General features: G+C 34.5%; 1 protein-coding gene across 3 annotated transcripts in view; it reads right to left on the bottom strand.

Annotated features, from left to right (window-relative positions):
- LOC142344786 (uncharacterized) overlaps window positions 1-14470 on the bottom strand; it is a 188127-nt gene extending 173657 nt beyond the window's left edge. Inside the window, exons 1-3 of one of the 3 annotated variants that reach the window (XM_075396725.1) lie at window positions 13737-14470; window positions 8712-8862; window positions 7519-7814 (exon numbers count right to left, since the gene is read on the bottom strand). In XM_075396725.1, the coding sequence (XP_075252840.1) occupies window positions 7519-7814; window positions 8712-8862; window positions 13737-14298 (1009 nt within the window). In that variant the 5' untranslated portion in view covers window positions 14299-14470. The remainder of the gene's footprint in view (window positions 1-7518; window positions 7815-8711; window positions 8863-13736) is intronic. The other 2 variants (XM_075396726.1, XM_075396727.1) reach the window with 2 other exon arrangements.
- Between the last annotated feature and the right edge of the window lie 2769 nt (window positions 14471-17239).

Genomic DNA, 17239 nt, shown 5'->3' with positions numbered 1-17239 from the left:
AACCTTGAGAGGTATTAGGCACAGACTCGCGCGAGTCTCTTGTTTTAATTTCTCATAATTCAAAATAAACTCAGAGATATCTCTGCTTAGCAAGATAGTTTGCACTTATCCAATTGTCAGTGACAATCAGGCGCCTCAAAATGTTTTCGAAGCGTCGATATATCAAATTGGCCATGAAAACCAAAGGGCTTGGCTGAAGCCGACCCAAGATTGAACCCAGCTTCATTTCTGACACTACATCAAGCACCAAATATGCTCTTTTTAGTCAAATTTAAAGACCATTTCGTGTTTCTTTCCGCGTGAGAGTTTTCACGAGATTATTTTTATTGTTCAAGCAAGTCTATGAAGGGTCGAATATCTATGCGAGTCCAGTTTTTTCCTCCAAAACCAAATCGAAAATCAATCTTTTTGCGAATCTTACACGGAGTTTTCTTTATGCAACGGCCAGAAGATTCTTCAAACAACCTGTAGACAAAACACTTCGTGTATACAGTAAAGAACTCATTCAAGAATAAAAAAAATTGAATACATTACAAAACTCCTTTTTAAAAAGTTCCGATTGAGAGCATGTGTGATTAGTTCATTCGGTATTCGTTCCAGTCGGTACTGAGAACGAATACTCGGGACAGAGGGGTTCTGCACTGACGGAAGCAGTCATTTCCCGAAAAATGGATCACATCAGCCACCCTCCAAATTATACTAATTTGAGATTCAAAAGGGGCAAGTGCAGCTTAAACTCTGACTGCACATCATCTGTCGATAAACTTGTTTGCCAATAAGGCGTAATAATGATAGTAGTACCATGGGTTGCGCACCTCTAGCATGCCTACAGCATCTACAGCAAAACGTACATACTGAGACTATTAAAGCTCTGAAACTCTACAGCCCCATTATGCCCTAGGATTTTAGCCCTTCAGTCAACTTCTGAGAAAAAAGCCAAATCGGTAAGAACAATGTCAACACCTTTTAAGAAAAATTGAAGATACAACAAACTGGCTGCCAAATATAGCTAGACTGCCAAATATAGAAACAGAAAAAAATAGCCTGCCCAAAAACAGACAGACTTCCGGAAAGGAAATGGAGTCCAATATCTTAAGCACCCAAAATGGGCTTTCTGGGTTTATCTCGTTTCTATTTCTGACTTTGATTTTTTTAATACTGACTCTCTTCATTTTGAATTACTTTGCTGAGCAGCTGCTATTTAAAAATACTTTGAGCAGAATACAATGAGAGAAGAGTGAAACTAGCCTACAGAAGTCAAAAAGATTTCACGCAAAATGTCGAAAAAGCGGCAAAATGAGATAAAGCGAAACAAAAGTTCGAAGAAAAAAAATAGGAGCGCTAAAACAGCCGGCTGAGAAGATGAGTGCGGCTATTAAACAGTAAAAACCTAAGTGAAACCTGGGCTTCCCTGTAGCCATTAGGCTCACCAACCTGGTTGAGAAATGAAATGGACTGCTGATTTGTTATTTTTAAATTTTTGATCACTTAAGTTGATGAACATAGTATGATGATGAAGATAATTGCCATCTTAATTTTTCCCCCGAAAAAATACAAAAGAAGATTTAAAATACAGTGAATGGAAGTTCAGGTATAATGATAGAGAAAAATTGAAAACGTGAAGAATTGAGATCGAAAACAAAGTGGTAATAACATAGCTGGCAGATTGCCAGAAAATAGCCGCAATAGATTCGTAGATCGGCAGTTTAAAAAAAAAGTAAAAAAGACAGACCAAAAAAATTCGTCTTTTCATTGAGGGCTGATCTGTTATATTTTGATTAAAAATCTGTATAAGTTATTGCTGCTTCTATTAGCTGATCTAAAATAACCTTCATTTAGAGTGACACACACCCATTTGACCTTATCTCTTTGATATAAAACAAATAAAAGTCAATTTCAAAGTGAGGAAGTCAAATGAGCTGTGAATGGATTGGGAAAACCATTTAGAAAATTTGATCCAAAAAATCGAAAAAACAGTAAACATCAAAATCAAATTGCCGCATGTGAACAAAAAAATCACTAGCGAGAAAGCGAATTTTTGTTCAAACACCGTTTTCTCACCCTAATTTAAATTTCACGAGCGAAAAAATTTCACGTCCCAAAACCACTCGCTTTTTCGCTCCACTTCCTGTTTCGGCGTGACCAAAATCACTACACCAATTTCACTTCAAAAATCATGAAAATGTGCAAACAGATCTAAAAGACAGAGCCCCAATTTAATTCAAATTCTTTGAATTGTAAAAACTCCGATACGAATTGTAAAAAAAGTGAACTAGGAACCTCAATTTCTTGTTTAAAATTCTCTGCTATGGTGGCACCAAAACACCGGTGATACAATTTTCGTCAATTACGACAAAAACCATATAACAGATAAGGCAACGAAACAATCCATACCTCGATAACCACAGAAAATAAATCCGTACAATAAATCTGAGCAATCCAACCAAACCTATGGTACTAGACAACCAAGTTCACAAAAAAGGTATTTTGAAATGCACAAAAAAGGAAAGAGATAGTTCGATGTCAACGCAGGCAAACAATACAAAATTGCTTTAATTTTACCGTTTTAGTAAAAAATCAAATTAAACAACAAAAGAACACAAAAAGTGTCAGACACAATTGTTGGAACGAAAACTTGCCCGAAGATTTGAAAAAGAAAATAGCTCAAAGAAAAAAACTGCAAATTGAGTTTTAAAAATCGCTCCAAACTGCATCTGAATACCCAAAAACATCCAAAATGTTCAAAACGGCTCACAGAAGCAAATAGCTAGTTGATAAAACTTGAGAGAAACCAATTTGTCAAATAAGTCAGTGTAAAAAAACCACAAAAAATCTTTTCGAAAGCACGTGATCAAAAGGTTTTGCTCGGTTCGAAATTTTGTATCCTATTTTTCTCGCTCGTTCTAAAAAAATACAAGAACAAACATAAACGGTAGATTGCCGGATAAGAGCCGCCATTGATTACCATAAATGTGATTGGGATTGGAAGAACAAAAAATGAAAAACAAAAAATATTTTTAAAATGCATTTCTTTCTAATTTCATTTGTAGTTGGACATGCTCTTGTTCCATAACGAGAGAATACAGGGGCTAGTATCAATACAAAAAAAATTAGATATGCTTACTAAGAGTTATAACAAAATTAAATTACCGGGTATCCAAAATTGTGCTTTATGGGGGTATCCCGGTTCCATTTTCAATTTCCTTTGTCAATACTAACTCCATTCAATTTACATTGCTCTGCTGAGCAACTGCTGCTTAAAATTTCTCTGCGCAGAATGAGAGTGAAAGAAGCTTCGAAAAGTCACAAAGATTTCACTCAAAAAATTGAACAAACTATGAATTAAGGTGATGCAAAACAAAACTTTATTCGACGAAGTAAAAAAACATAGCAGGACAAGTACTGACGTACAATTCAAAAAATTTTCATTGACTAAACAGAAAACTAATCCTACAACGGACTATTAATGGTTTGGCAAAATCATTTAGAAAAAAAAATCCGATACAAAAAATCGAAAAAAACAGTAAAAATCAAAGTGAAATTGCCGCATGTGAACAGTAAACCACTGGCTAGAAAGCGAATTTTTGTTCAAACACCGTTTTCTCACTCTACTTTAAATTAGAGCGAAAAAATTTCACGCCGCAAAACCACTCGCTTTTTCGCTCCACTTCCTGTTTCGGCGTGACCAAAATCACTACTCCAATTTGACTTCAAAAATCATGAAAATGTGTGAACAGATCTTAAAAAAAAGACAGCGCCCCAATACACGGTAAAAGACACTGTAAAAAACGTAGCCCTAAGAATTCGGGAAGCAACTCAAAGTAGAAAATTGACCCACCTCACTGACTAACCAGCTAACATCATCCTCTACAAAATCTTCGAAAATTATACATAAAAAAAGTAACCTGCGACCAATAATTCGAAAAGAAAGTATTACTTTTTCTGCACAAGCATTTACGCACCAAACACCAGGCAAAAAGTTATTAAACAAAAAAGCAAGGAACCAAAAAACTTTTTTAAAAAAATTAGAAGTTTTAAATTATTCCACTCAAAAGTGCCCTGTCCAGCTTTCAAGTTTCACCTGTAAACTTATTTTCAGGATCAATTAAACAACAAAAAATACAGCAAGAAGCATAAAATCAAAAGAAATCGGCAGACAAAAATTGGCGAAAATTTGCTCAATTTTCATTAACAAAAACAACTCAAAATTAGTATCAATTCAACTGAGAGACAATCAAAAGTACTAAAACGAATGATTTCAACCACAAAACTGCTGAAAAAAACTTAAATGCTACCAAAAATTGAATAAAAACTTCTGAAAAGGTTAAAATAAAGCAAAATGGTTAAAAAATTAGCTGAAATTGACACTTAAAGTGTAATATTGGCTTGAGATGGTCAACAATAATTTCAATCGCACTATCGAGTTTAGACTACCACTAACTATTTGAAACATCTTTGACGCCAAAAGTTTGAGTTAAAACCAAAAAAAATGGTTTGAAAAAGCCGCACCTGATCAAAAAATGCTCGCGCTTAGAAAATTTTTTGACATCTACTTATATCGCTCTTTCTCAAAAAAGCGACCTAAACGCTTACTTTTCATTTGCCCAATATCCTATTTCACATACACTCGATTTAACACATCGATTTTAAAAAAAATTGAAGATGGCTATAACTACCCTCCGGCTCGTCAACTCACATTGGTTCATTAAAACAGAGAAATCCAATACTCACCTTTATATCGACTTTATTCTGTCCCGACACAATTTGAAGCCAAGAAGTCAAACTGAGGGGTGCATTTGAACAGAGAAAAAATTAATTACTCAGGGATAGACTTTGTTCGGCATGTTAGTTTTTTTCGATTATGACTTCTAGAACAAAAATTACTTTATGGAAAAAAATTCCAAAACTCCTCTTCGAGATATAAAAACCAGACAACTGCTTCACAGCCAAAAAATGGGAACAATTGTTTAATAGGAGTACCAAAAACAAGTATCCAAACACACAATCTAATTATTTTCGAGTTGAGTTTAATTAACATAGCTGACAGATTGCCAGAAAATAGCCGCAATAGCTTCGTAGATCTGCTGTCTCAAAAAGAAAAACAATCTTTAAAGAAATGCTGATGTTATATTTTGATTAAGAATCTGTAAAACTTACCGCTGCTTATAATAGCTGCTCTCAGAAAACCTTCAATTAGAGTGACACACACCCACTTGACCCAATCTCTTTGAATTAAAGTAAAGCAAAATGAGTCTCAGAGTGACGAACTCATTTTCGAGAGTGAGGTAAGTGACGTACGACCAAAAATATAACCCAGCCAATGCTGGAAAAAATTAGCTCTACTAAGAGTGAAAAATGACGTGTCATGCACACAAATCAGTTGAAATTGAATGAACGAATGAAAAAGCATATTTGAAGTGATTGTGACCTCACATGGTCGTTACAAAAATCTTGACGAAATAAAACAAAAACAGCCGGAAGAACTCTAGAAGCAAATCGAAGCATTAGGATTTCACATAGAAAACCGTAATGTAGCGGAAACCATTTTTTTGTCTAAAACATTAACTCTTTACCCCATCAAATTTGATTTTAAAAATTGGCAACATTTATATAGCTGTCACCAAGACATCGCTGCTGTATTGACATCTTTCGAGCAAGAACAATTACGCTACTATTCAGAACAAAAACGAAAAATCGGACAAATTACAATATAAAACAATAATGACAGAAAACATCACTTAAATCTTGTTAATGCAAAATTTCCTATTTGGTAACGTCAAAAAAGGACCAAAACGCTTAGAATGGTCAAATATCGATGGGCTAAAAACACTAGATCGTTGAAAATCAGCTCAGGATACTGTTCTCATAAAGAATTCTGCAATCAATAGTGCGATCTAAACGACAAATTGGTAAGCATAAAGCAGATAAAAATCTTAGAAACAATACTAATTTAATAACAAAACCGAATATAATTCAACAACAAAACCGAAAATCAAATCTCTGACATTGCATACAAATAATTGTTCTATTATTTAAACCAAAATAAACAAAAACCGAGAAATTGGAGGAAAACTGCCAGATTAACATTTATACAATTTTATAACAAAAAAACCCGGCGTTATAAAGAGGCATTCAAGGCATGAATTAACAAAAAGAGGTTGCTATATGTATTGGTTTCTGAAAATTAGACCGCTTAAAGATCCAAAACTGAAAATAATTATTAAGAGCAAAATAAAAAAAATTGAGAAAAATGTGCGCATTTTGAACTTGAAAATCATTAATAGGCATTCAAAAAGAAAGGAGTATCAAATTTAGAAATTTACACAAAAAAAAACATTTTTTTTTCAAAGTGAAGAAGTCATTCATTGAACTCAGCGCATGATCAAAAAACTTCTCTCGCTCAGAAAAAATAGTTCACAAGCCAACTTTACTCACTTTCGCTTTTAGGAAAACGCCGTCTGTGCTTCCGGTAAAAACTCAATACTACTCTTCGAGTCATAAAAAACCAAGAGGATGTCAAAAATAGCCCCAGCATCGCCTTGCGTCTATTAAAATTACCTGGCGACTTTCTGTGACGATTCTGGTGATGTACCATAGAAAAATAATCGTTATTTCTATGCCAATAAGCCCCTATTCCTCCAAAGTTTCCACTCCTATTTCGCCCTTTTGTATTTCCCATTGAAATGTTTCCTTACACCGTAAACCGGGTCAGAGATATTCCCTGATTTGTTGGGAGAGTTAATGACCTTCTTGTGTTGATTGTGGTAGTTGACTGATTAGACGCGCCGTCTCAAAAAGATAGCAAAAGACCAAAAAAAAACATTCTATAAGGAAATGCTGAGATGTTATATTTTGATCAAGAATCTGTCAAACTTACCACTGCTTCTAATAGCTGCTCCCAGATAACCTTCAATTATAGTGACACACAGTCAGTTGTCCCTATCTCTTTGAATTAAAGAAAAGCAAAATAAGTTTCAGAGGTAGTAAACTTTGAGAGTGAGGTAAGTCACGTGCGGCCGAAAATTTAATCAAGCCAATGATCAAAAAAACTAACTCCACTAAGAGTGAAAATTGGAGTGTCACGCACACAATTCAGTTGAAATTCCATGAACGCGTGAACAAGGAGCGTATTTGAAGTGATTGTGACGTCATATCATCGTAACAAAAATCTTGACGAAAAAAAAACAGCCGGAAGAATTCCGGAAGTGACTCGAAGCATCGGGGTTCCATGCAGAAAACCGTAATTGCAGCGCAAACCATTACTTTTGTCTCAAACATTAACTATTTACCTCGCCAGATTTGATTTAAAAAATTGGTAACATCATTCGAGCAAGTTGAAAAGAAAACAATTACGCTACATTCAGAACAAAATGAAAAACCGGACAATTTACAACATGCAACATAATTATGACAGAAAACATCACTTAAGTCTTGATACTATCGCTTTGCGCCTATTAAGAAGACTGGGTATTTTGAAACAGTTAAAAGGTCATGCGAACAATTGTAATCTATAATTACCCTGATAGTTGTCCCTGCTCTGATTAAAAGTAGCTGGCGACTTTCTGTGACGGTTCTGGTGATGTACCATAGAGGAGTAATCGTTATTTCTATGCCCATAAGCCCCTATTCCTCCAAAGTTTCCACTCCTATTGCCCCCTTTGTATTTCCCATTGAAAGGTTTCCTCACACCGTAACCCGAGGCAGAGCTATTCCCTGGTTTGTTGGGAGAGTTAATGTCCTTCTTGTGTTGATTGTGGTAGTTGACTGAGCTCTTCCCGCCGTAGAAGTTTCGTCCATCGTCTCGGTAGCCTGACCTAGACCACACCACACACATGATAGCCCAACTGGTTATAAGTTTTGAGTATAAGCCAATTGTGGTAAAATTAAAAGAAACCCTCAGATCCTTCCGATCTAGAAACAACTTCCATAAGTCTCTAATTAAAACATTTAAAAAATTTTGAAATCCGCTCATTGTTGAAACCTCACCCAAATATTTCGATGTCAACAATTTCAGCTGAAATAGTTCAGGACAAAACTAAAATTATCGGACCAATTTTTGATAGTTTCCACCACTCCATGTTTCCGCGAATATGATTTAGCAAATAAGTACAAATTGAAAACTTAACGCAAACTAACATATTAATTATTCCGGCCATATCTATACAAAAGAGACCAATGGTTATACTCAAAGGCTCTTCTAAGTTTAATAAAATTTAGTCTACTTTATGCCATGCAGCGTGATGTAAATTAAAGTTTTAATTTCGATTTTTCGAGCGATTTAGCTTGAATACGTGTTTCTACCGGCCATTCTGAGGCATTGCTACCATTCTTAGATTTGTTTACAGTTTTCAGTAATTTATCTCAAAGTTTACTAATTCAGTTGAATTTTCATTACAAGTTTTTTTTTCAATGGGTGGTTCCTTAAATCGTTCAAAATTTGCATGAGAGGATACATAATTTCTTCAGTGATTTGAATGATATGACACATAGTGCTTGAAAATGGTACCAAATAAGCTAGTCTGGGATTCCCTCAAAAACTAGGGAGATTTTTATTTTAAAAAATGGGAGCAGTAAAAATCACTGAAATAAACAAAGAAAATTCCCGGAGATGCCGTTCGATTAACTGCGTCATAGAATATTTTGCGATGCACGGAGAAATTGGATAATCGAATAGGGGCCAACAAATTTATTAGAAAAAATGTAGCACTTACCGGTTGCCCTGATTATGACCCGAATAGTGACCACCCATTTTGCCCATTCCTCCATAGTAGTGAGTCTTCTTGGGTGAGTTAGTTTTGGAAGATGATACACTGCCTCGACTGGAACCCTGGAGGGAATTTGAGCTGCTTCCTGTTGCCGCGCCTGTAATTAAACATTCTGATCAGATATTCAAAAAAATCACCCTTTTACAATAATACTCTCATTCCTTTTCAATATAGAGATAAAAATCAATAAGTACGTCTCAATTTAAACAGAATTTACATTGGGTATGCATATAATTGTTTTGGTTTCAACTAGATTGCTACTTTCCGCTTTTGATTTATGCTCTCGTTTGTTTTTTCCACATTTATAATTAGCTTCAGTTTAATTATCGAGAACTTGTCACTCAGAAAGCATTTGCTTTGCCTTAAAAGCCACCGATAATCCCCACAGCATTCAAAAACTGCGAAGAAAGCAAATGTCATTAAACTTTAATGTGAAACAGGATCAATAAGATCAAACAACTTCATAAAAATTAAAACAACCTATCTGCCAGAAATAAATCACAATTGTTTCCTACTAATGTTTAAAAAGATCACAGAATCCCTGAAAAACTACGCGACAGAAATTGATATAAAAAATGATCAACTTATGAATTGTTTCTAATAGCTATAATCCAATCACATCCAACTATAGAGTAAAATATCCCAGCCCAAAATAACCTCCAGTTAAAGCAAGCAAAATTTTAAGAATTAAGGAAGTCTGTGTTAACGAAATTTCATTCAAGCGAATGAACAGTATCTCGATCCCATAAGACAACGAAATGACTTAAAGCTCGAATAAAAATTGCATGATTTGAAGAAAAAGACGATTTTCAAGTACGGGCAACGTCAAAGATCATAACATCTAAAAAAATTGAAACAAGAGGGGGTAAACTCCCGAATTGACGCGAAGTAAAAGCTGACTTAGAGTTCAATAAATTACTTCATTGCTTATGCTACGTATTTCAAAAAAATCAACTCATAATATTTTTGTTCCGACCCCTCTTGAGGGGGGAGGAACTATATACTCAACTGGGTTTTTTTGTTCAGTCAATTTTGGCCGATCGATATATTCATCGTAGAGAGTTAAGACTGGTATCATTAGAAAGCTTGAGCAGCGCAGAATACGGATTTAAAAAGATTTTTTTGCTTTTCGTTTTTCACAGGGAGATATCGATGTTTAAACTTTCGAGAAAATAGAGTGAATTCCGTTGATTTCATTCACCTTTTTGTCGGAATTTTTGATAAAAATTAGTAAAATTTTTCATGAAAATGTTGTTAATTTCACGTTTAAAGACAAAATACACTGTCGGCTATTTTCATTGATTTTTTTGTCACAAATTCCGGCTAAAAATTTCTCAAAATTCAGACTTTTTTTATCAAAAACAGCATGAAATAAGTTTCTTTAGTCCACTCTGATTAAAACTGCATGAAGTGCACACCCAAACACTTCTAACACAATCTTTGTAGACTGAAAAAGGGGCTAATTTTACTTCAGCTTCCGTTGAGAGTGCTGTGTGAATAAAACTTTGCCGTTTTTTGCTAACTTTATTCGTTAATTATCAAAAACGCAGCATTTATAACAAAATTTCTATATCAATGACATTCCAAAAATCAAATATTCCTAACGGACAATCATCATTAGCAGGACTAGTTCTGTACCAATCTTGGACCGTTACAATCCAAAAATAAATCGATTTATCATCAGTCGGTTTTTTTTTAAAAAAAATTTGATCTTTTTTATATTATTTAAATAACAGAACATTTCAAATCAAAGCTCACTATTGATAGGTCCTATTGGCTTCCTAATAAACTCAAAATTATTTGTCTAGTTGATTGCTCGAAAGCTTATCGTCGTTTTGACTTTTAACATATTTGATTTTCAAATAAAAAATGGCTAATTGAACTTAGCCTCCATTTTTCTCTTACTTTTAGTCATTTTTTAGCTTAGTGTCAGCAATCAAAGAGTGCTCCCTCTTTTTGCTGAATTCAAATTTAGTCTTTAATGCGGTTTTACGTCTTAAGTTATGGTGTTCTGGCTTTGATACTACTAGATTTCGCAAATTATTTTTAATTTTTAGGTACTTGCCCATTTTTCATGTTTTCTAATTTTGTCAAATTATCACGTTATTGTCAGTTCATATATCACATTTTTCGCGTTAAAAATAACGCACAATTGATAATATTTAAATCCTTAAAGATATAGATTGTGGTTCTTTACCGCTTCGACAAAACTTTCTCGAAGAATTTAATTGAACTTTTTTAATTTTGTCTTTTTAGTCGTTTTTACTTTCCTGTACAATGACCAGGATTGATGGGCTTTTCCTGAAAGAGTAGATGAGCCGATGCTCTGATATTAGAAGATAGATAATGGCTTTCATGACTTTGAAAACAATTGTTTTCCAAAATGAAAAAAAAAACAATTCAACTTCGCAATTTTGTTCTTTTTACTGTCTGTTTGTTACCTGGTATCGTTAATTAAAGGTTAAAAATGACATTATTTTTGTCAAGGGAAGGTGTCAAAAGGGATTGGTGTCTCAAAACCTAATGTTTTTAAAGAATTCGTAATGAATTTACTGGCTTCGGCGCGGGTTTATCACAAAAAAAGAATTAATTTTCGATTTTTGTCATATTTGACGTTCTTTTTGTAGACGTAAGACATGTTCCGGATAATTGCAGGTCTCAAGGGCTTCCTTTGGCAAAATAAACAAACCTATTCAATTTTCAATTTGTAATTAATGGCTTTCATGTCTTTGGAAATAAATTTTTTTCGATAAAAACAAGTTTTACATAATCTTGCTTTTTCCTTTTTGGTCTAATTGTTACCTAGTTTCATTAATGAGAGGTCACATAATACATTTCAAGGGAAGGTGTCAAAAGAGATTGGTGTCACAAAATCTCTAATGTTTTAAGAGAATTCGTTATGACTCTACTGGCTTCCACACGGGTTGTTCACAAAAAAAGTAAATGAACTTTTGATTTTTGTCATATTTGACGTTCCTTTTGTAGACGTAAGACATATTCTGGATAATTGCAGATCTCAAGGGTGTCCTTTGGAAGAATGGAGGAACCTATTCAACTTCTTCATTATGTAATTAATGGCTTTCATGTCTTTGGAAATAAATTTTTTTCGAAAAAAAACAAGTTTTACATAGTTTTGCATTTTTTTCTGTTTTGTCTAATTGTTGCTTATTTTCATTATTGAGCGGCTACAAGATATTTTATCGGTGTTCGAAGAACGTGTATTCGAACATATTTTGGGGGCCAAAATATGGCTTTACGGCTTCCAAAGCATTTTCTGGCAGTTTTAATTGATTTTTAGTTTGTTGTCTATTTGTTGTTCTTTTTTTAACTGAAAAAAAATTTGAATACCAAGAGTTCTTAATTCCGTTCTATAGAAGCATTGGTAATTGTAAACCTATAGGATATTTTAGTTGATTCTAATGGTTTTCATTACTTTGAAGTTAATTGTTTTTTTTTTTAAATTCAGCGAATTTGCTAACTTTAAAGTTTGTTCTTTTTTGTCTAATTGTTACCAAGCTTTATTATGAACTGGTGAATAACCATTTTTTTGCAGGTGAATTACAAGTTATTTAGTTTATTTTCAGTTTTGTCTGACGCTATTTTTACTTTGTTATTAAGTTGTTTTTGAAAACGGACATTTTTTGAATGTAATTAATGTTTGTTGTTGTTTGATTTTGCCGTTCGTCTTCGCTCGCTTTCTTAATATCAGCATATCTCATAAATCTAATGCATCATTTCTTACTCCACTGAGTTATTTGCTTTGGAGGCTATCTTTTCGTTCATAAAACAGTTTTTTTTACAAAATACTTGAATTTTTTGTGTTTTTCTATCTGTTCCTCATTTGGTAGACAATTATGCCAAAATTGTGGATGAGCGGGGTCGGAACCTTATGTGCGATCGCACATTACTGAGCCGCCTTGTTAATCTATAAGTTGCAATTTTAGAACAAATTCGCAGCAGACATGTCGCAACCACTTCTGTTCATTTTATGTCAACAAACTGACCCATAGCAGAAACGTAAAAACAAGTGAACACTTTAAAATCGAATTGGTAAGAGATTTAATTTGATAAAAACGGATTTAAGTTGATGCAAAAGATTTCGGGCTTTCAACTGAAAGATCAGAAAGACTATCTGCAACCAATATGACAAAAGCACTTTCAAGGTTGACAAGAACTGGTAAAAACCATCCGAGACAGCATGGAGTCGTGAAAAATCGGCCAACATCGGAAAAATTGCCCTCAAACGTCCATTGGATCTCAAATCTATCGCAGTAGGTTCAATTGGGGGTGGTGAGTGGACTAACTAAATTCACTAACGGGGCTCCAAATGACGTCATTAGAGGTTAAAAAAATTAGACCAATTTTGGCGCACTTTTCATTTGACTTTTAGTAGTAATCTTCGGTCCTTCGCGTTCAGTTGCTGACACTCGCGAATGAGAGAGAAATTCAGATCACGTAAAACGAAAAAGTCACTCGAAAATTGAAAACGGTCAAGCAAAAATTTCGCATAAAAAAGACCAACAGGTTTACAATAATGGCTTCAAACTTCGTTCGAGAGCAATTAAACTCCTAGAGTCGTAAAAAACAAAGCGAACACTAGTAGCTCCGCTTAGCTATCGCTATCCCAGCTGTTATAGAACAAAACGCTTGCGATAATCTGAGCTTTATGGGAACGTATGTTAAAACTCGCAACCTGAAGTTTCAATAAGAAACTACTCAGTGATTTGATTTTAAGGACAAAACGATTGCTGAGACTAGGACCGAAACAAAGAGCAGAGCATTTGGTTATACAAAAAATGTTTCAACAAGCCAGAAAAATATACTGCTATGAAACCTCGGATTTGAAAAACCGCTGATTTTTTAATCCATTCACTGCCAACAAGCGCCAGCTGACGGTTAAAACAAATAATGTCCAGGAAACTCTCCAAATTGTCTTGATTTTATGGTCAGATATGGAAAACGGGCACTAACCAGGACTGTATAGACCCGCAGACAAATCCACCGATTGTGTTTCGTTAGGTACTGAGGTTGGAATTCCAAGCGAACTGGTTATCCTGCCATTTGCCACACTTAGCACATCGTCACCGCCTCTTGCAGCCGAAACAGTAGAGAAATCGTAGCTATTGTAACCACCAATCGGATAATCTCCAGACTTTGATATCTTTCTGCCACCAACAAAATTCTTTAAGGTGTCATTACTGTTCGAACCACGCCGTTCGTTATCTCGACCATTGACTTTTCCATACGATAGGTTGGCATTTCCCGAGTTGGAGTGCTTCTTCCCACTTTTCTTGCCGGATGCTTTTTCAGTTGCTATAAAAACTACAGGACTTGATTTCGACTCACTATTCTGTTGAATAGAGTTATGCGGACTGAATCCCTCCCAATTATTTGAACTCTCCTGACTTCTCAATTTTTTGTCATCGTTGTTTGAAGTATTTTCGTTCCTAGATTTTCTAATTTTTTCTGCAACCTCGCTGTGAGATGATGATTGCTGGTCCTCAGGAACTTGTTCATTGTCTTCTGACGACATTCACGATAGCCAGTTGCAACACAATCTATGTACAAATTTACCCTGAAATGATCAGAACCATCACACTGTAGAGAAAGAAAGAACAGTACAAAACAAAATTACAGTTCAGGTTTAAGAGTTGTCGATCGACATTAAAGATCGCAGCTGTTCGGCAACTTCACAAAAAAGCTGGTTTTTACCGACTGAAATTTTGATAGTACCTTCCCATGCAAAACAGTTGCTGACTACATTTCGACGCTATAAAGACGAAAAGAAATAAATTCGTTTGGATATCAGATCATGCACCACTTGGCTTGCGAAGGTCTCAGCACCGAATGAGTGGTATGTGCACTGTCTAAGATTGTTTTAAGTTTTAATTGCGCTGAAGCACTTAAAAATCAAAACCAAAATCAAAAATTAAGAAGACGGTTTGCGTAAGCTGGGCCGGGCGTAGAAAAGATTGCCACGTTCTGTCAAACTGATCTAAATTGCTAATCAAAAAATTAGTAACAAAAAGCAGAAAGTTCTGCTCTTCAATAAGCAGTACGTTTTAGGTATAAAAAGATAGCCGGCAGATTGCCGGAACAGCTGTGCAAAAGACTTGCGTGTCGTATAAAGATAGGAACAGTTACAGAAATAAGATGAAAAAGTTATCGACGCTGCTCAAAACACTAAGTAAAAAACATTTATGGAAATTAATAAAGCAAGCTTGTTAAAATTTATTCCACAGAAGCCTTTTTTATTAGGGACCTCTATCACATACATGAGTTTCTTTGACCTTAAATTAATTCAAATTTAACTGAAGTTTTCAAGTGCAAAAGTCATTTTACTGAGAGAGGTAAGTCACGTGTGACCAAAATCCAATCACACAAATGGCCAAAACACTTTTACTACAAAAGAGCGAGAAATTACGTCACATGCGCAAACTCCGTTAATAAGCGGAAGAACTCAATCAGAAAACTTGACTATCAGCTTAGCTGTGTGAACAAATGAAAAAAGAAAAAAAAGAGCGCCAGACGACAAAACAAAAACAACACATAGGCGGCGGAAGCAACCCGGAAACGACTCAAAATTAAAAATTCACTACCCTAATTGATATGAAGCAATTTTAGTTGATTATAATCATTTTGAAACGTGGAAAGTATCGATAAAATTTCCTTTACAAAATAAGACACCGAAACAGCTGATGGCATAAAAACCTTGCGATACGGTGAGGCATCGTTCATCCATTCACTAACAAACGAGGGCAAAAAACAATTGTTATTACAGACAAGATCGAGGAAATGAAGGACAATGTTAAAATAAAAAAAATTTTTGCAAAATTATCGAAAAAAATTATCCAGAATATGCTAAGACGCTAATTGTCAAACTTCGTTCTGAGAAAAACAATTATTAATTCCTCTGCTCAAACCTTCCCCCAACCCAAGATCCGACAGAAACATTCAACAACAATAAAAATTGCAACGAAAAATGAAAAGAATCGAAAATTTGTGTTTTCGAGAAACGCTCGTTGCCTAGTCTGCAGTGGCAATTTTTAGGCGCAACAGCTATATAGAATAGCTCAAAAGTAAAGGCCTAAAACATGGCAAAATTGACTCTAAAAGTGTATTATTCGCTTTAGATGGTCAAAAATTATTCCAAACGAAATAATACTTGTTTAGAAAAATCAGACATACACCTTCAACTGGAAAATCTTCAGTTGAAACAAAAAACTGCTTGGAATATGCCTCACGTGGTCAAAAAAATTCTCTAAGCAAAAATTTTTCTTATCTACTTTTCTCGCCCTCTCAAAAATATAGCATGAACAGAAAACCACGCTCTATTCTTTGTACTTTTCTCTTTTCAGCAAATTGAGCTTAACACTTAGTTTTCTCTCATTTCATTTCCTGTTTCAATTACACTTCAACAAAGTTACCGATAAAAAAGACGCTCCACCAATACTCCTCCTCGAGTCCACAAAACCGCAACATAGCTACGATCAGCTTACACAGAGAACTCAAGATCATTTTGTCAGAACTAATAATACAATAGCCGGTACATACAATCTCATTTTTTGAATTTGAAAAGCAATTACTGATGGACTGCAGTAGTGTCAACTTTTTCGATTTCTTAAAGACCATTCCAATATGCATTTTCTTAAAAAAAGTTCCATAGTGTTGATTAAAATATACATGGAGTAAATTTCTGATCAACTGCAGAGAGTATTCGAAAACTGAAGAAAAACTTCAAATGGTACACAATGACATTTTAGGTATATCTAAAAGTAAATCGCCATCTGTATCTCGCTTAATTATGTTAACCTTTCGAAAAAAAATCATTTTTCTTTACACTCACCAAAATTTTTGCCATGCAGAAAATCAAAATTATCAAATATTCACAACTTAAGATGGAAAAATCGTTCCTACAAACAGCAAAATCATTAGCTTTCTTTACGTTTTTAAATCCCTTTTGCCTTTGAATGCTCTTTCTTTTATTGGCTAAGTGTTTTCCCTTCAATTTGCATCAAAACGGTTAATTTCAAATTGAAAATAAAAAGCCACAAAACAATGTTTCTCTCTTCTCTCTACGATGCAAAAGAAAAGGTAAACATTTGACAACGGTAATAAAGAAAGAAAGAATAAATCCGTTGCTAAGTTCTCGTTTGAGAGCCGGAAAAAATGTTTTACTATTTCTTGAACAATATTCTGCAAAAAAGCACGGAAAGATCAATTACCCCCCAGTTAGCATCCTTCAAACCATCTTAAACAAAAGCTGTTCATATGTATTCTAATGCAAGAATCAGAGTTACTTAATATCGGAAAACAAACTTCGTAAGCGTCTCGTTTCCTACCAAAAAAGATGACTCCGTGACAAAGGTGATGATTTCATTTTTGATAGCTTATGAAGCCAGGAGTGCATAATCATGATAATTTTTGACAACGTCTGAGAGCAATTAAACAATGCCATGTCGTTACTATATACG

Source organism: Convolutriloba macropyga, chromosome 8, assembly GCF_964194025.1.
Source record: "Convolutriloba macropyga chromosome 8, txConMacr16.3, whole genome shotgun sequence".
Classification (NCBI taxonomy): domain Eukaryota; kingdom Metazoa; phylum Xenacoelomorpha; order Acoela; family Convolutidae; genus Convolutriloba; species Convolutriloba macropyga.
The sequence above is the reverse complement of the archived record's forward strand: the minus strand, read 5'-3'. Positions and strand labels throughout refer to the sequence as shown.